Source organism: Oncorhynchus clarkii, chromosome 5, assembly GCF_045791955.1.
Source record: "Oncorhynchus clarkii lewisi isolate Uvic-CL-2024 chromosome 5, UVic_Ocla_1.0, whole genome shotgun sequence".
Lineage (NCBI taxonomy): Eukaryota > Metazoa > Chordata > Actinopteri > Salmoniformes > Salmonidae > Oncorhynchus > Oncorhynchus clarkii.
In genome coordinates, this window is record NC_092151.1 from 63,172,038 (window position 1) to 63,192,573 (window position 20,536).

At 41.0% G+C, this 20,536-nt stretch overlaps 1 protein-coding gene across 3 annotated transcripts; it reads left to right on the forward strand.

Annotated features, from left to right (window-relative positions):
* Positions 1–232: 232 nt before the first annotated feature.
* Positions 233–12,023, forward strand: LOC139410156 (cytokine receptor-like factor 1b). 3 transcript variants are annotated; one of them, XM_071155605.1, is made up of 8 exons: positions 233–523; positions 1,903–2,181; positions 4,002–4,131; positions 4,479–4,648; positions 8,086–8,243; positions 8,575–8,743; positions 9,871–10,056; positions 10,898–12,023. In XM_071155605.1, exons 1-8 carry the CDS (start codon positions 466–468, stop codon positions 10,909–10,911), a joined length of 1,164 nt encoding a protein of 387 aa, XP_071011706.1. In that variant the 5' UTR covers positions 233–465; the 3' UTR covers positions 10,912–12,023. The 3 variants fall into 3 exon arrangements, with proteins under 3 accessions (XP_071011706.1, XP_071011705.1, XP_071011704.1); XM_071155604.1 differs by having other exon boundaries at positions 11,074–12,023; XM_071155603.1 differs by having other exon boundaries at positions 9,871–12,023.
* Positions 12,024–20,536: the final 8,513 nt, after the last annotated feature.

The window sequence follows — 20,536 nt, forward strand, 5'->3', positions numbered from 1 at the left end:
GGGGTGTACTAGAATAGAAAAAAATAGAACATATACTTTAAAATGGGCTATTGAAATGTTTTTTTTCTTTTCTTTTGGGGGGGAATGGATATGACAAAATAAAGAGCAATAATGACTTGAGACTGTGTGGGAAGACAAGGGAGGGGCTTATAAAGTATCAACTTGAATGTTGTAGCTGTTGAGGCGTGCACCAATGCAAAGCCTCACTAAACTAAAGGCAAACCTTAAGTTACTTTCATACAAGCACTGTTTATCAGCTTATCCGCTCTTACATACGGAGCTCCGACGTTCGATGTAAAACGTAGTTCCTTCGTTAGAATCAGACTGTTGATTCAACGTTGTTGGAGAGGTGGGTTTCAACTCCTTCGTTTTCTCCCTTAGGAGTGTGGTTTTAGCCCACGTAAGAGGGAAAGAAAGGACAAGAGAGCGAAAGGACACGAAAAAGGCAAAAAGGCTATCTGAAACATGATCTACATGTTGTGTCTCATGCTGTTTGTTCCACGTGTGTTCTCCTCATCGACACGTAAGTACAAAACTCTGAAGTGTGATATTGTGAGAAGCCGACTACCAAATTTACCATAAGCCCGTTCCGGGTAGACTGATTTGAAGGGGAGGGGCGCTACCCCATTTGTCAACAAAAAAGTTACATCTAATGTACATGGTACAAGTCTTAACAATGTGTTAGATACATCGTATGTACATTGTGTAAAGGCACGGAACACAAGTCTCACTGAATCACAGGTGTCCAGACTGTCCACATGTGTACTTGCCAAGTTATCAAATGTTTGACTTGTAATAAAAGTAAATGACATATATTTATACAGTAATGAATGAACAGATGATGAGTGATATTTGAAGATGTCATACTTCAAGATTTTTTGCTGTCCAAAATATAGGGCATTCTGGATTTGCCTATAAATGGTAAATAATTGGTAATAACTACTTAGGCTCTGTCTAATGCAACAAGTCTGCAAAAACGTATTGTAAGATGATTATGGTATTATACATCTTTGTGCATGACTAAATGTAAACTATTTTCCATTGATATTTCACATATTGAAATCAACAGGCTATTCTGTGACAATCTTCCACAGACAAAGTGAATGCTGAATCATTTTATATCTACTGTATTGCTTTTCATTATAATGCATTAATGGACTCATATAGCACTGAAATAACAGAGAAATGGTTTTCAGGTTCAACATTTCAAGGTAATTTGAAATTCCTAATTTGCAATGTTGCTGTGAAACATACAATTAATTTACCCCATTTGAGTAGCTATACATAAAGTGGAAATATCAGTGCACACACTGAATTCAGCACAAAATGTCTCACACCCAGTCCTCTTTAGCCCAGTCAGACTCATAGTGAGCAGCATATTGGCACATATGTTAGATAGGTTGTCCACCGCCCACCAAGAGCACACTTAATAAACCTTACATTAACCCTTGAATCTCCCCCAAAGGAACCGAGTGGTAAAATACATTTCAAACAGTATCGCTTCTCCAGGCATTTCTCATGAAGCATTAATCATAAGACAAGAGTCAGAAGAGTAAAGGATTAGTGAGGATGGAAAAGCATTGAAGAATTTGACCAACCTTGTCTGACCTCTCCAAGTGATCTCCCAACAGTTTCAACCCAGGACCCATAAATCCACTTCATTACTCTCAGGCCATAAATATCGCCAGCTCTTCTCCGAATGTTTTCCGAGTGTTTGCACTCAAAAAAATAGCAAAGGTTGCTTATGATTCATTATCTATTCACTCTGAACAGACATGAGATCAAGAACAAACCTTTTCAAGCAAATCAAATCGAAGTTTATTGCCATACGTGTTAAGCCATCATCACCTCTAGGAGTGCAGCCCATATAAAGTAAAGTGTGTCTGTGTGTCTCCCCCCCAGAGGTGGCTGTAATCTTCCCCCAAGACCCAGCATTGTGGATGGGCTCCAGCCTAACGGCCACGTGCACAGTGAGCCCCGAGCGGGGGCTGCATGCCAACACTATGTACTGGACCCTTAACGGGAAGAGACTCCCAAGTAGCACCTACGGCCTGCTGAGCACCAACGGCCTCAGTGTCACCTTGCACCGCCTCAACGGCTCCCAGCAGCAGTCTGGGGACAACCTGGTGTGTCACAGCAGAGACGGACATGTCCTGGCTGGCTCCTGTCTGTACGTGGGCAGTAAGTGTCAGGTTGGCCCTGGAGGCCTCAACCACTTCTTCTGGGGACAGGTTGTCAGTACATTTAATCCGCAACAAAATTATATTCCCCCTCCAGATTTAGTTCCTCCTTAAATTTGGGTGATAATCACAAATCTCAACCAATTCTGTGATGTTCTGAAAAACTGTATTATGACGTTTCATGGTGCATTAAAAGGGGTGTGCTCAAAAGGACAGCGCTGTGGGGTAACAAGGAGATATTGGCAAATGCATTTGTTTGTTTGCATCAGTATTGTCTGAGTAAGCAGCTCAGGGCTCTGCATTTACAAAGAGATTATTGTTTTTTTTGTGCCTTTTTGATGATAAACTGTGTGTTTGCTATGATTTTAAAGAACCACTGAACACTCCGATTGGCACGTGTTTTTCTGTTGCTCATTAGAAAAACAAGATTTCAGTCTCGGAGGAGTGTTTTCTTACTGATTCCGCGTGCGGTTAATGATGTTTGTCCCCCATGAGACACTGTAGAAGCAGATTATTTCACTTCCTCAAAATCCCCAGAATTAATCTAAGATAACTAAAATAAGAAATCTGTAGTTCATTTAGACGTTTTTGCCAAATATGTTTTAGTTGCGCAATTTTACATCTAACTACGGTGTTTAGTGCAGTTTTTCTCAAGTAAAAGATGTACGACATGTTGTTTTATGTAAACAAAGTCGGCCTGCTGGGCAGGTCTGTCTCAATGTCTATGCTATTGGATAGAGAGCAATTACTGTATCTGTTCACCCCATGTTAGAGGGCAAATGTACATCGTCAAATCAAAACCCAACCATAATTTACCCATTGTGACGCACAGATGTTCCATACTCCGTTTTAGACAAGACAAAATAATCCTATTTACACTTTGCAGTCAATTTTGACACTAGAATAACTATTTCTGACTTATATCGATGTCACGTAGGTCGTTTTCAAAGGGATTCATTGCTTTTTAAAGGTAGTTGCTCTTTAAAGCCTGTTATATTACCCCACTCTAATCTGTAGTGTCTCCCAGCACAGTATGTAATGCTGTCTTTGAATCATACCCCAAAGCCTCAGTTTAGCTGCTCAATAGGTTGTAATCAGCGCCACTACTTTGCTTCTCTCTCTCCACATCTGTGTTTGATAGTCTATCATTGAGAGGAAATGAGACAGGCAGCTGAATCCTCTAGCCTGTCGTCTGAGGTTAAGTAATGTGCCAGTGCATGGGTGTCAAACTTACTCTCCACTGGCTGGGTCCGAGGCCACAAAAAACTATATATATATATATATATATAGAATTCTTATTTTTATTGATTATAAATATTTTTGGGGGTTGGGGGAAACAAACTCAATACACTTTAAAATGACTAAAACCAGATCTAAACTGTTTAGAAATGTTAATGGACCTACATTCATACAGTGTCTTGACCTTGTCCAGCCCACTAATAATAGCCAAAATGAAAGCTAGACAGTCAGGGAGCTTTGAAATTGTTCAAAATGATGGAGAGAGGAAAATGTTTTGCTAATTTTGACTCTGAGGAACTATAACCAATTTTCAGTGCAGCCCTCCGGACCTCGTTGAACACCGAATGTGCCCCCCAGGGCAAAATGAATTTGACACACCTGTGCCAGTGTATGATTATGGGATTGAGTGACCATTTATACCCATTGTGATAGGAACTATTATAGTGATGTATTTGTTGTGGTTCAAAACCACTTTGTTTAATTCATGCTAGGGATTATGAGTGACAATGCATGCTTTGTATGATACACAACCACTGTGATTAGTTACTGAGAGAACCATGTATTCTCACTGTTAATATGCAGTGCCCCCGGAGAAGCCGGTCAACCTAACCTGCTGGTCCCGAAACACAAAGGACCTGAGCTGCAAGTGGACCCCCGGTGGTCGGGGTGAAACCTTCATCAAAACCAAATACACCCTCAAGTACAAATTGAGGTGAGAGCCACAGATGTCCAGCATCTCCCAGGTGATCACCCAACCCACCATAATTTCTGCTTAGAAACAATGATAGATGCATCACCTGGAACACAATTACTTTATTTGACTCACTAGAGGCCTATGTCATTCTGATGAGGCATTTCTAAGACTGCAATTGTGCCTTTTGTACTTCAGATAGATGTGTAATGGACTTTCATTTGATTCGTAATGCCCCTTGTACTGTTAACATTTCATGGTCCAGGGCACACTAAAAATGATACGCTTCGCTAGTTGTTGGCAGTACATAATATTGACCATTTTAGTACAGATATGATTGTCTTCACGTTGCTGTGTGTTCTGTGCAGGTGGTACGGGCGAGAGAGAGAATGTGAGGACTACAGCACGGGGAAACGCTACACGTGTTACATCCCCCGGGACTTGGCCCTCTTTACTCCCTACGAGATCTGGGTGGAGGCGTCCAATCAGCTGGGGACTGCCACCTCTGATGTCATCACTCTGGATATTCTGGATGTGGGTAAGTGGAGTGAGCCTTTGGCCCAGTCTCCCTACTGCTCCCCAGCCCGCCACACCCCGCCCTCACCAGAGTGCCAGAGTGGGCAGGGCATGAAAGTGTCCCGTCACCATAGTGACAAGAGGGTGTGATAAATGCTTCCGCTCCCCCGTGTTACATGAGTCCTTCATGAGCCCATCCTTTCCTTTTTCTCTCCTCTCCTCCTCGCCTCACTTCACTCTCTAACTCACCACCAGATCTCCTGCATATGGCTAACACACTTTCATGTGAGAAAGGAATTTTATGTGTTCTCAATCCATCCCTATAACAATATCATCGATTCTGGCTGTGATTATAAAATATAAACTGACCTGTCGTAAAAGTTCACTAAACACCAGACGTTTGGAAAAAAGTGATACACAAATGATGATGGATAGATAAGGTTGAGGACACAAAACTAAATATCACTTGTTAATTCCAACAACATTTAGCTTGGCCTTGGTACATTTTGGTGTTGTATTGTTGGAGTAAGCCAGCTTACAACACTAGTTTATGGTAAAAAAAGATCATTAGCCATATGCTGCAGTATTGTCTAGCTTTAGGATTAAGGCGTGTCCCTGTGAGTAGAAAGAAAACTGTACGCAATTGATCTTTGTGTTGGTCTGCTACATCCCTACTGTACCTGACACATCTAGAGACCACAGGTAGGTTGGTCGGAAGACAGAGGATCCCTATAACATGATGCATCACTAACCTCTTGTTTCTTCACCCTCTCCACAATGGAAACAATAAGCTGTGGAATTTTTCTGTGGAATCTTCCATGATTTTCTGCTCCCCCAGGGGTGAACTTGGTCAAACCAATAAAGTGCATCAGTAAACAAACAACAAGGCAAACCTGAAATGAAGGGAGCTATAGATTTATAGAAAATCACAAATGGGCTGCTGACATTTTTATATGATTCTCTCTCTTTCTCCCTCTCTCTTCTCTCTCACCCCCCCCCCCCTTTCCCTCTATCAGCGGCATCAAAGTAATTTACTTCTTTGAGAGCCTTATTGCGTAGGGAAAACATGTTTTTTTAATGCTGGAGCGAGGGACAAAAGTACTGTGTGCATAAATCATCAGACTGGGGAGAGAAGGCAGAAACAGACACTGACCTCATTACCCTGCTTCCATAACTACACTCATTAAAAGGACTGGGAGAGAAAGCGAGAGAGAAGAATATAGGGGGGAGGGGGAGAAAGAGAAGGCAAGAGAGAAGAAGAGAAAAAGAGCAGGAGAGAGAGAAGGAGAGCGAGGAGTAGAAGGAGAGAAAGAAAGAGAATAAGACAGTGAGATAGAAAGGAAGGGAGAGAGAGAGAAACAATCAAATGCAGTGGATAGACTGTGAAATAAAGTGAATTTAAGGAGAGAAGCAAAGTGTTCTGTCAGAGTACATGAGGGAGACAGCGTTGGTGCTGGACAACAGTACAGCCCAGCCCTGACATTAAACATTCATCACCATGTTTTATTCAAGCTTGGTGGCTGTGGTGTCTAGATATACAGTGCCTTGCGAAAGTATTCGGCCCCCTTGAACTTTGCGACCTTTTGCCATATTTCAGGCTTCAAACATAAAGATATAAAACTGTATTTTTTTGTGAAGAATCAACAACAAGTGGGACACAATCATGAAGTGGAATGACATTTATTGGATATTTCAAACTTTTTTAACAAATCAAAAACTGAAAAATTGGGCGTGCAAAATTATTCAGCCCCCTTAAGTTAATACTTTGTAGCGCCACCTTTTGCTGCGATTACAGCTGTAAGTCGCTTGGGGTATGTCTCTATCAGTTTTGCACATCGAGAGACTGACATTTTTTCCCATTCCTCCTTGCAAAACAGCTCGAGCTCAGTGAGGTTGGATGGAGAGCATTTGTGAACAGCAGTTTTCAGTTCTTTCCACAGATTCTCGATTGGATTCAGGTCTGGACTTTGACTTGGCCATTCTAACACCTGGATATGTTTATTTTTGAACCATTCCATTGTAGATTTTGCTTTATGTTTGGTTCATTGTCTTGTTGGAAGACAAATCTCCATCCCAGTCTCAGGCCTTTTGCAGACTCCATCAGGTTTTCTTCCAGAATGGTCCTGTATTTGGCTCCATCCATCTTTCCATCAATTTTAACCATCTTCCCTGTCCCTGCTGAAGAAAAGCAGGCCCAAACCATGATGCTGCCACCACCATGTTTTACAGGGTGGATGGTGTGTTCAGGGTGATGAGCTGTGTTGCTTTTAAGCCAAACATAACGTTTTGCATTGTTGCCAAAAAGTTCAATTTTGGTTTCATCTGACCAGAGCACCTTCTTCCACATGTTTGGTGTGTCTCCCAGGTGGCTTGTGGCAAACTTTAAGCTACACTTTTTATGGATATCTTTAAGAAATGGCTTTCTTCTTGCCACTCTTCCATAAAGGCCAGATTTGTGCAATATACGACTGATTGTTGTCCTATGGACAGAGTCTCCCACCTCAGCTGTAGATCTCTGCAGTTCATCCAGAGTGATCATGGGCCTCTTGGCTGCATCTCTGATCAGCCTTCTCCTTGTATGAGCTGAAAGTTTAGAGGGACGGCCAGGTCTTGGTAGATTTGCAGTGGTCTGATACTCCTTCCATTTCAATATTATCGCTTGCACAGTGCTCCTTGGGATGTTTAAAGCTTGGGAAATCTTTTTGTATCCAAATCCGGCTTTAAACGTCTTTACAACAGTATCTCGGACCTGCCTGGTGTGTTCCTTGTTCTTCATGATGCTCTCTGCGCTTTTAACGGACCTCTGAGACTATCACAGTGCAGGTGCATTTATACGGAGACTTGATTACACACAGGTGGATTGTATTTATCATCATTAGTCATTTAGGTCAACATTGGATCATTCAGAGATCCTCACTGAACTTCTGGAGAGAGTTTGCTGCACTGAAAGTAAAGGGGCTGAATAATTTTGCACGCCCAATTTTTAAGTTTTTGATTTGTTAAAAAAGTTTGAAATATCCAATAAATGTTGTCCCACTTGTTGTTGATTCTTCACAAAAAAATACAGTTTTATATCTTTATGTTTGAAGCCTGAAATGTGGCAAAAGGTCGCAAAGTTCAAGGGGGCCGAATACTTTCGCAAGGCACTGTAGCTGTAGTGTCTTTACAGTGTGGTACAATATTTATCAGGAGGTTTCTCAGAGGGGAGAGTGCTTTCAGGTACACTTTGTTGGGGTCATCCAAAGGATGCTGATCAGTCCACTACTTGTTCTGTCAGAAATACAGAACATAATCTTCTGCAAAACCTTAAACAACGAAGATTGTATACAGTATTTTAGTGCTTATGAAGCAGTGCTGAGAGTGTGATATACTCTTTGTACTGAGTTTTGTGTTCCGTAGTCTTGGCATATAACGACACAGCTTTGTGACTAACCTGTGTCTGCGTCCCTGTTGTTTCAGTGACTACAGACCCTCCAGACAACGTCCATGTGAGTCGTGTGGGGGAGCTTGAGGACCAGCTAACAGTGCGTTGGGGCAGCCCTCCGGCACTTAAAGACTTCCTCTTCCAGGCCAAATACCAGATACGTTACCGACTGGAAGACAGCACTGAATGGAAGGTAGAGTAGTACTTTATTTCAACATTCAGACACATTTCTCTCTCTCTCTCTCGCTTTCTCTCTCTGTCTCTATGATTCAGAAACCCGATGGCATCTTTTATCTGTGTAAATATTTGAGATGCATGAGTGGCAGGTACTCTGGAGGGACTATAGAGCTATATTTTGGCTGTTAAGCCAAGCTTGTGCATGCTTGTTTGTGAGTTCTGTATATATACAAGTGCTATAATGCTATGTGTGAAAATCTGATTTATACTACCGAACGTGTGAGCGTGGTGGTTAATAGCTTCACTGTGAGCATGTTTTTATATGTTTCCTTTGATATTGCGCTCAGTTGGTGGATGATGTAGGTAACCAGACATCGTGCCGGCTAGCAGGGCTAAGGGAAGGGACAGTATACTTTGTCCAGGTGAGGTGTAACCCAGTGGGGATCTACGGCTCCAGGAAGGCTGGGATCTGGAGTGACTGGAGCCACCCTACAGCTGCCTCCACGCCCCACAGTGGTGAGTAAAGATTTACATAGCTCTTGAAGGGGAAGGATATTATAAGGGCTTATATAGCTTCATTAGCATTTAGGTAGATCAGACATAGAGTATATTCTTGCGGGGGCAATTATGACATTCGTGAGCACTTGTTACATGCGTTTTCAATGCTATTAAGGGGATATTAATAAAAATGATCTTCAATAGTGCACATTGTAGATATTATTGTGGGAGATATGTCGTAATCTTTAATACTTCCCAAAGTTTATTATTAGATCAAACAGTGTTATTATAGCTCATAAGCCATGGGACATAAAAACTACCCACTAATAATCAACCTTTCATTGCCAAATAAACCAAAGAAACAATAACCTCATCCCAGATTAGGCTTCAACATCCTGGGAAAATGAGATCCAAACCGTATGTGACCCCAGAAAGCCAAACATCAAATGACACGATAGAGATCTTTCATCCAAGGATTAAAGAACTCAAGCTGAAATTGCAAAGAGCTGAGGGGGACATCTGATAGATAGACTTCTTTTTCACTTTCGTTAGCCTTGAAAAATTGATCAAGTTGAAATGCAGTCTGTCAGTTGCACACAGGGAATTAACACAGAGTGGAAACAGATTTGTGGAATACAACAGCAGATAATGGGTTACATAGGTTATGTGGTATTTACTTCCAATGGGGAGGAAGTTGTTATCAGGCTCTGTTGTTTGCCATGGAGTATTGGTTGTGGCAGGCTTTATAATAATGTTGCCCTCTACACTGGATGCACCAGATCCATTTTGTGAATCCCTTCTATTGTAGTCATATCAAATCTATTGTAATCAAATTGACTATTCTCAATACGCAGCAGAATGACCTTTCACGATAGCCAGAGCCCAGAGGTCATGCTGAGGTCCTAGCCCTGTGTGAGCCACTGACAAATCTGGTCCCAGCTGGTTTAGTTGTAGGAAGAGACAGTGGGTTCAATTCCATTAAACCTGAATTGAGGTGTTTACGCGATAGCTCTTTTTCCCCATGGTCAAACAAAAACACATAATGGTCCAACTACTGCAGGTAGTGCGTGGACAGCATGCAGGAGCTATCCTCTCTATCTAACCTTGTCCTTGACCACACTGCTGCCTTCCTTCTCCCTGGGCAGAGCCGCTGCAGAGTGGGTCATGTGACCCCAAGTCGGGCGAGCAGAACTCCACCCTGCGACGGGAGCTCAAGCAGTTCTTTGGCTGGGTCCGCAAACACGCATGCGGCTGCAGCGGCATGTCAATCAAACTCTACGACCAGTGGCGGGTGTGGCTGCAGAAATCTCATAAAACACGCAACCATGTAGGTAAGAATAATATCCCCTTTATTTCTGTTCCAGCTCAGCATAGGCTTCACGGTTATGCACCATGATTATATACTATTAGGCTACTGTAGCTCCTTATCACAACAACACCCTCTGTTGTCAATGTGTTGAACTCTGCATACACCCCTATTCTCTGACCCCCTTTGTCCTGAATTGTACTTTTGTGTTTTGCGATGTGGTCAGCGTTTTGGAAGCACACAGAACCATTCCCCTAGAACTGGTTAGACTTTCTGAAGTCTCAGTCTGATGTTTTATGTTCAGGTATGTGTGCGGTTTCCACTTTATTGGCCCAGAGTACAGCATAAAGTTGATATCCGCTCAGTTCTCCAAGTCATGAAATCTAATTTTATTACATATTTTAATGGCATAGACTTATGATCTTCAGTCGATTGCCACAACAAAGGGAAATGAGCATGTAAATATAATTAACAACCACTATAATGTGTTCCTTTTGTGTTTTGTCTCTCTGTGACGTGAGGAGCTTGTTTCACAACATAACTGAGCCCAAATGGCAGCCAGGAGGACTGAGCTCACCGCTAAGCCACATCCTCTGTTCGCCCCCTGAACCCAATCGCTGGTTGTTATGCTACTGAGGACAAGGGAACTGCCCGAGTCTTTTATCTCACCTGATTTGTGTGGTGTCCCTGAATAATGTCTGTGTTTAACTGCTCTGACAGGCGTATATTGATTAACCTCAGAGAAAAAAGGAGCAGTTTAACTGGCTGTTACCAATACGCAATTGGTGTCAGTATGATAATGATATGAATTTCCATCCTTTGTCTATTTAATTATCCCAATATTAAGCATATGTTTTCTCTTTCAGATTCTACAATGTGATAAATCCTAACACATGCTAAACATCATTGAAGTATTTTAGCAACATTCACAACATCAACTGAGAAACTGTCTTAGAAGGCCACTTTGAGGCCTGTGGGTAAAAGCCATCCAACACTCTGGATATTCCAGCATTTGGTCACACACAGCAACTTTTTTTTGTAGGAATCCATATGGAACAGAAAAAGAATTGATGCGAGACGCCAGCGTTACACTACTGTCTGCAGCCCAGGATTCAAATAGAGTGGAATCGCTCTTTGCTCAGATACCAATACCTATCTCGAAGAACTGCTCGATCCCCTCCTCTCCACACACACTCTCTCTTACACACACATCTCCGGGGAGTGGCAAAGAGGAGAGCCTTTCTCTGATCACTGAGTGGGAGCATGGAAACGTTTCTTAATGTAGCATTAGTACATGTTTGACTCAGATGGCCATAAATCATCTTACTGACTACCATCAGATCAGACACGTAGTGGCCAGCTTCACAGACTTTTACCAGAGAGACAAGGGCATTACGCAATCCTCCTGGAATGTCATATACAGTACAAAGAACTTCACTAATTCAGCTCCTGTTCAGAAAACTCAATCACAGAACATTTGTCAGAATTCTAGAAGATGAATGTACTTTCATAATGTATTTCCATTCTAACCACTTTAATAGCCACACAGTTGTCTAAGCTATGTGTCAATGCAATTGAATTGCTGGCAAAAACATGGTTGGTATGCTAGCAAATGCTAACACACCATTTTGTAGATTGGCTTTGTTGCAGTAATAGCAATTGAGCTTGATATATTTTTGGATTGAAGTCAGGTTTGTGGGTCACCATGACCAAAGCCCATTCTGCAGTTTGTTGTTAATATGGAAGTGTTCTCTTGTCCTGAGGGTTTGCACCACTCTGGATTCCTCTTATTGAAATGAAGTGGCATAAAGTTGAACTGTATATACTGTGTCTGTGTGACTGTGCGGATTAGGACATTTTTATATTTTTTTATCTGCATATTTAAGAGATCCTAAGTAATATGTCTCTCATTAAGTTATGTTCAATTATCAATAATAATTATGAATATGTCATAGTTTGACCGTTTTTGTCTATAAAACAATACAAGAATGACACTTGCCTTGGAATGTTTTTTATTAAGAAAGCAATTGTCAGATTATTGAAGTATATTTAAGGCTAAGGCAGTATTTGTATCCTTAAAAATATTTACAGGACAGGAGAAAAAAAGGCTTTTTTTTTGCTAAGGCCACACAGGCATACACACACAGAGACACGGTATGGAATGACTCTGGGATGCAAGAAACTGCAGCAGTCAGGTGGCGTGAGGGAGGGATCAATAACTTAAATTAATACAAAGAGGAAAGTTGTAGCAGAGCAGTCCATCAATCCCTGTCTGGGCAGCAGCCTCCAGGGAGTCCCCATCACTACGACTCCTCCTAGTCGTATTTAAAGTTCTGCAGGATCTCACTCAGGGCCTCTTTATTTTTTATGATGCTGCAGGAGGGGAGACAGAGGTATAAGAGGATTGAGTGCATTCCTGTGAGTAGTCTGCATGCAAACAGCAGGTAGGCCTAATGAAAAATGACATCAGTGATCAGACATGACAATGGAGCAGCTTAACGAGACACTGAGCTGCTTCAGCAGCTACAACACTCCATTTTTAGAGTCAGCTCATTGAGGGAATGGGTGGGTCAATGGGGAGATAAAGCCCTGAAAGCAGGGGTAAAATCTGCACTTACTCCTGCTTGATCTCCTGGATCTTCTCCTGACAGCCCTCATCCACTGGGTGATCCTGAGCCTTCTGCTTTGCCAGCTGCAGCTTGGCCGTCTGGACAAGACACATCAGACATGTGCAAACCATTTATCAAACGTTGAGCTGGAGCAATCAAATGTTAATACTAGCCCGAGCCTTGCCCAGAAGGAAAGCCGATGCCAGACATTTAACATTGGGAAAATTGATAGTATGGAAAATGAAAGCCATTATTTAAATCTTGTTAAATTCTCCTGTTTACTGCCTGAGATTCTGCGCTTCACATTACAATTGTGCATTACGATGTCAGATCCGTAAGAAGTTTCTCTACTATTTGAGACATTTGTTGCATGATACCTTCTCTCGATTGATAACAAGAATAATGTCTGACCCTATGCATCTCTAATTTATCTAGTCATGTTCCATCCCTGAACAATGAAGCAGAAAATACAGGATATTTGTTACATTCTCAGAGGACAAACCTGACCCCTTGTGGCTGACTGGAAGAAGTCTTGTGATGAACCTTGGAGGTCATGCATTATGGAAGGGTGGGTTGTTCAGCAACAAAAGCGATGTGTGCGCAACCATGGACAAAAACAGGCGTGGTTGGCTTAGAATCAAAGGATTGTTGACAACATGTAAACTACAGGTAACTGCCAGAATAAAGGAAACCATTAGGAATTCAAAGTATATTGAAAGCAGGTGCTTCCACACAGCTGTGGTTACTGAGTTAATAAAGCAATTAACATCCCAACATGCTTAGGGTCATGTATAAAAATGCCCAGTTGCCCAGTATTTTGGCTACCATGGCTAGAAGAAAATATCTGACTTTGAAATAGGTCTCAAAGGCAAATAGGGGGTTTAAAGTGTGTGTGTCTGTTACCAGGTCGCAACCCAATTGAACACTTGCAATGAGCAGCATTTCCTGTATGACCTGGGGTTGTATGTGTGGGAGGGTGTGTGCTCTCTCTCTCTCTCTTTGAAGAATAGATGTCTTACTCTGGTTAGAAAAGCAAAGTCAACGTACTTCTTGAATTGTGTATCTGAGAGGGGTGGAAATCCAGCTCAATTCTGGAATGTGGTCAAGTCTTTGCCCCAGCGGGTCATGACATGCCTCTGCTCCCATAACAGAAACACAAATGACATTGTTGGTGCTTTTAATTACCATTTAGCCTCCGCTGGCCATCTATTTGACAGAATGGTTTCTGAAAATACCTCAAGTTCCACTAGAGGGAGTCCTTTATTCACCTCTTAACATGGCCTGGAAGTGCATCATTCTCTGCTCTCACCCTTTTTCCCCCATTTGAACCATTTTATGTCAATTGTGTATTAAGTGTCTTGCAAAACATTTGTGTCAACAACAACAAAAAATACACACGATCCCTTTCTACTGCAGCGTTCTGCCCCCCTCATTTTAGAACCTTTGACTCACATTTTAATTTAACAATTGCTTCTGGTGCTATCCCTAATATCTGGAAGGCAGCACATGCCCTCCCCATTGGTGGAGATCCTGACCTAGATAATTACTGCCCAATTTCTAAACTAATCTTGCCTTCCAAAATATTAGAATCACTGGCAAACAGTCAAGTACCTTTTATAACTTAAATTATATTCTTAATGTGAACCAGTCTGGTTTTGGACCTGGATATAGCACAGTTTCTTAAATATTATACTAAATTGCTTAGATCATAGGATTCACTGGGCTGCCATATTTACAGACCTATCCAAGGCCTTTGATACTGTTGAGCATCCCCTACTCATTCAAAGGTTGTCTGAAATGGGCCTTGACCAGACGTCTTGCAAGTGGTTTGGAAACTATCTGTCAGACAGGACACAATGTGTGCTTTCTGATGGTGTCAAGTAACCTCGATATTACTAAAGGTAACCCGCGGGGGTAGATTTTGGGACATCTTAACTATTTATACAAATAATATTGGTCAATCTGCAAAAACCTGTAACAATCACCTGTATGCAGATGAAACCTACGTATGCTACTGCCCCTACAACTGACCAGGCTGTTGGAGTTGCAATTCCGCTTTGCAGAAAATCCTTGTTGATTTAAACTTAGTACTTAACGCATGTTGTTTTCTAATTCTCTTAGAAATATTTCAGATGGCTTACACATTTATGCATTGGATGGTTCTTTCATCCTATAAATATCTGGCCTTTTGGGTTGACAATCATTTTACGTTTAAAAAAATGACATATGGAAGAGCTAGTTAAGAAGCTGAGATTTAAAGGCTTATTTTATATACTGTAACTAGATCATACCTCTCCCTAAACAGCAGGAAGCAGATTGTACAGTCAACTTTCCTGTCAGCCACTACTCTTCAACCTTTGGATGCAGTCCACCATAGTGTCCTGCACTTTATCACACGTGTTTTAATACACATCACTGCATCCTGTATCAAAAGGATGGTCCTCAGTAGAGTCCCGTAGATCACACCATTATTCCCTCTTTGTTTACACAAGCTTCCGACCTACCTCACTTCACTGTTAAAATGTAAACATATGACACGCCAAACCCGTTCACAGGGATGGTTAACTCAAGGTTCCACAACTACGTACTGATTTAGGTCAATCTGCCATCAGTATTGGTGCCCCCATTTTTTGAACAGCCTACAAAACTCCCTACATCTTGACTCTCTGGTGCCTCTAGGGAAGTTTAGTACTTTCATGTTGAGAATTTCAACTGTTTGGATGGAATAACTGTATTTGTGGTGTTTGAAGCTGTAGTGTTGATTCTGTAATTTGTAGTTAATTTATTTTTTATTCGTCATTTTGAATTTGGTGTACTGTTGTCCTCAGGGCACCATTGTAAATGAGACCCTGGTCTCAAAGTTAAATACAAAAATAAAAACACTTATGGGAGATTCTGTAGTGGCGCACGAGACAGCATTTTCCACCACCATCAACAAAACACCAATGATGGAATTTCTCATGGAAGAATGGTGTCGCATCCCTCCAATAGAGTTCCAGACACTTGTAGAATCTATGCCAAGGCGCATTGAAACTGTTCTGGTGGTTCAGTGACCTATTGAGGCCCTTATGTTGGTGTTTCCTTTAGTTTGGCAGTTACCTTTACATTTCTTCTTCAAATATTTATTGAAAACATAAATACATCTGCACAATGAGCACTTGTCTCTTAAACACATCGTTACAGATGTTGGTTAGCTGGCCCAAAGGCTGAACACCATGATTTGAATTAGGTGTGATATTAATGGGCTTGAATAAAAGCATGCACATACTGTAAATTGCCAGGACTGGAGTTGCAGAACACTGCATTATTGTACATGTACTGTCAATATACGCTTGTTCAACTGAAGAAGATTCATCAAAGCTGTATAAAACTCAATGGTTGACATCCATATGTAATCCCTAAGATCCAACATCTATCAACATCTATCAACTAGGCACTGTTACAGCAATATAGAGCCTGCACTTCGGTTCAGTCCCATTAAACATGGAGTAAATATGTTACACAATTAGTTAAGCCCATGTTAATACCAATACAATGTTTCAATTCATGAGGAGTGAGCAAGTGCACACGCAGGAGGGAGAAGGGTAGGGGTCTGTTGTGTTCTTGCCATCTCCATTGAGCATAGTCAAGCCATTTTGTACATGACAGCACAAACAGACTGGCAATCAGGCTAAAGTGTACTGGGTAAGAGAGACTGACTGTGTTTCAAACTCAAAGTAAACAGCCCTCAGCCCTTGAATCACATCGTCACATCCGAGTGCACCTTAAAATGTCCCTTGCCCAAGCAAGGGAGAGTGATGATCGGAGAGGCAACGTCCTTGGTGGAAATCTTGAAGTGGAGCTTAAAAAACAACCACCCTAAAGCTATTAATGTACCTACTAAGCTAACGTATCTAGCTAGCACTCCTGTCAGGTAGCTAGCTACAGTTACCCATAGCCGGCTAGCTAGTTTTATAGTTAAATAATTTTTTCCAATAAATTTCAAAAATATGTTTATGAATCTAGCAACGTTTTACAGGCTCCTCATTACGAGACTTTGCCAATTTGCCAACGCTAAAGTCAATGTATATACACTACCGTTCAAAAGTTTGGGGTCACTTAGAAATGACCTTGTTTTTGAAAGAAAAGCACATTTTGTCCATTAAAATAACATCAAATTGATCAGAAATACAGTGTAGACATTGTTAATGTTGTAAATTACTTGTAGCTGGAAGCGGCTGATTTTTTAAATTGAATATCTACAGTTGAAGTTGGAAGTCGGAAGATTACATACACCTTAGCCAAATACATTTAAACTCAGTTTCACAATTCCTGACATTTAATCCTAGTAAAAATTACCTGTTTTAGGTCAGTTAGGATCACCGCTTTATTTTAAGAATGTAAAATGTCAGAATAATAGTAGAGAGAATGATTTATTTCAGCTTTTATTTCTTTCATCACATTCCCAGTGGGTCAGAAATTTACATACACTCAATTACAATTTTAAATTGTTTAACTTGGGTCAAACATTTTGGGTAGCCTTCCACAAGCTTCCCACAATAAGTTGGGTGAATTTTGGCCCCCCTGACAGAGCTGGTGTAACTGAGTCAGGTTTGTAGGCCTCCTTGAACGCACACGCTTTTTCAGTTCTGCCCACAAATTTCTATGGGATTGTGAGGTCAGGGCTTTGTGATTTCCACTCCAATACCTTGACTTTGTTGTCCTTATGCCATTTTGCCACAACTTTGGAAGTATGCTTGGGGTCATTGTCCATTTGGAAGACCCATTTGCGACCAAGCTTTAACTTCCTGACTGATGTCTTGAGATGTTGCTTCAATATATCCACATCATTTTCCTACCTCATGATGCCGTCTATTTTGTGGAGTGCACCAGTCCCTCCTGCAGCAAAGCACCTCCACAACATGATGCTGCCACCACCGTGCTTCACGGTTGGGATGGTGTTCTTCAGCTAGCACGCCTCCCTCTTTTTCCTCCAAACATAACAATGGGCATTATGGCCAAACAGTTCTATTTTTGTTTCATCCGACCAGAGGACATTTCTCCAAAAAGTACAATCTTTGTCCCCATGTGCATTTGCAAAACGTAGTCTGGCTTTTTTTATGGCGGTTTTGGAGCAGTGCCTTCTTCCATGCTGAGCACCTTTCAGGTTATGTTGATATAGGACTTGTTTTACTGTGGATATAGATGCTTTTGTACCTGTTTCCTCCAGCATCTTCATACGGTCCATTGCTGTTGTTCTGGGATTGATTTGCACTTTTCACACCAAAGTATATTCATCTCTAGGAGACAGAATGCTTCTCCTTCTTGAGCGGTATGACGGCTGTGTGGTCCCATGGTGTTTATACTTGCGTACTATTGTTTGTACAGATGAACGTGGTACCTTCAGGCGTTTGGAAATTGCTCCCAAGGATGAACCAGGCTTGTTGAGGTCTACAATTTTTTTGCTAAGGTCTTGGCTGATTTCTTTTGATTGTCTCATGATGTCAAGCAGAGGCACTGAGTTTGAAGGTAGACCTTGAAATACATTCAATTGACTTAAACGATGTCAATTAGCCTATCAGAATCTTTTAAAGCCAGACACTCAACTAGTCTAAAGGCCAGTTTTATTGGTTCTTTAATCAGGACAACAGTTTTCAGCTGTGCTACCATAATTGCAAAAGGGTTTTCTAATGATCAATTACTATTTTAAAATTATAAACTTGGATTAGCTATTAGCTATGGATTAGCTATTAGCCTATGTAGATATTCCATTAAAAAAATCTGCCGTTTCCAGCTACAATAGTCATTTACAACATTAACAATGTCTACTGTATTTCTGATCAATTTTATTTTATTGTAATGGGGGAAAAAGTGCTTTTAATTCACTTTTTTTTAGCAAGCTAGCTATATACAGTGGGGCAAAAAAGTATTTAGTCAGCCACCAATTGTGCAAGTTCTCCCACTTAAAAAGATGAGAGAGGCCTGTAATTTTCATCATAGGTACACTTCAACTATGACAGACAAAATGAGGAAAAAAATCCAGAAAATCACATTGTAGGATTTTTAATTTATTTATTTGCAAATTATGGTGGAAAATAAGTATTCTGCTTGAAAAATAAAAATGTACTAAATAAATACCCTACCATCTAACACTACACTCACTAATTTCAAAAATATATAAAATTACATTAAAACCACCATACTCCACTAATTAAATGCATTTATTCCTACCTCATGCCATCATCCTGAAAGGATGGGACATCACCACTTAACACACCCTGTAACTCTTCTGATGTCAAGTCTCGCACACCCAAATACCTCTCTGCACCTGTCACCACAACCTCAATTTTTTGTGACTTCGGTTCCATCCCTGCAGTACAGTTGATAACCATTGCTATAAATGCTAAAAATCCAATCTTACTGAAACGTATCACTTTTTTCCTATCCCTCTGTACTAGTATACCTCTACTACTCTCACCACTCCTCCCCTTGCTCATCTTCCTCTACTTTCTTCACTGCCTCAGCATGACAACTTCTGCACTACTCTAACCCTGGAAACCTCAATCTGCATCTCTCTCACACGACAATTCGGATCCCCAGCTCCATGGGTACCCCTACAATTAACACATTCCATTACTTTCCCCAATACTACACATTCCTTTGTCTTTGTCACATTCCTACTACACACGCTCCCTCCTACACACGGATGCCATATGCCCATAAGCTTGACACCTGTAACATCGTAATGTATTTGGCAAGTACAGGATAACTTTTATATCCTAACTTCACTTTGTCAGGCAAAGACTCATCTTCAAAACTCAAAAGAACAGACAATAACTCTTCTGTTTCCCCACTCTCGTCACCCTGTCTGCGTCGCATCAAATGACGAGCATCACATACACAGGGATTCTTTCCCCTCAGCTGGTCAACTTTTATATTTATCTACAACCCCAGTGATCACTCTTTTCATTGGCGCTCTTTTCTTGAGAAAGAAACAATTCACTTTTCTTGCTCCCATTCGTTGTATTCCGAGCGCATTCTCCCTCTGACCAACAGAAACACAAACAATTATCACTAGACCCCTTCTGGTTACCCTCACCGATTCCACGTTACCCAACTCTTTTTTTCACCCATAGTGAAACCACAAATGGATCAGCCAAAAGGCAAGAGTCCACTTTTTCCATGAACTTCACTCCTACTGTCAAGACAAATATACGTCCACTGTTCAACCTTAAATTGTCTGATGGTACAACTAGAGGTTGCTACACAAATATAATTAGGAGTTAGAAGACTAGAATGGACCTGAGCCTTCTTATAATGGGCTAATGGTCAGCCATTTTGGTCAGGGAGTTACTCAACCATGGTCAGCCAGATATTGTGTCAAATAATTAATTTTAAGAATTTATCTGCACTTTATGTTTGTCAGCTAGCTAGCCATCCAGTTTTAAAGGAATGATTCCATGTTTCAAATTAACTGCCAATATGACCACATTCCATTCAAACAATGCAGTCAATCCACTGCCGTACACTGGCTGAAGTCAGATAATACTTTAGACAAGTTGTAAATGCAACAAGTACTGATATTGTATCATAATAGCACTCACAACTTTCCAAGAACACTAAATTGAGACATTTATGGTCTGTTTACATTTATTTTAGAGGCTATTTATACAGAACATTTCTATAAAACCTTCATAAACTGTATTTATAATTATATTACAATATAAGACCTGTTTGGGTCTTTGCATGTCAAAAGCTATACACGTCGTGTGTACTGAATTTGCACGTCAAGCCAACCACCACCATTACGATCACTGTCAAGTGGTAGCGAGCTAGCTTTAGGGTTGTACCTAGCTAGCACCAATGCAACCAGTCTGAAAACAATGCAGTAGAAACTGCAGTCATTTTCATTATTCT

Coding starts and splice junctions, on each gene's coding strand:
- LOC139410156 (XM_071155603.1), top strand. CDS start 466: ATGATCTACATGTTGTGTCTCATGCTGTTTGTTCCACGTGTGTTCTCC. Junction 524..1,902: donor TGTGTTCTCCTCATCGACAC/GTAAGTACAAAA, acceptor TCTCCCCCCCAG/AGGTGGCTGTAATCTTCCCC. Junction 2,182..4,001: donor CTCCTGTCTGTACGTGGGCA/GTAAGTGTCAGG, acceptor GTTAATATGCAG/TGCCCCCGGAGAAGCCGGTC.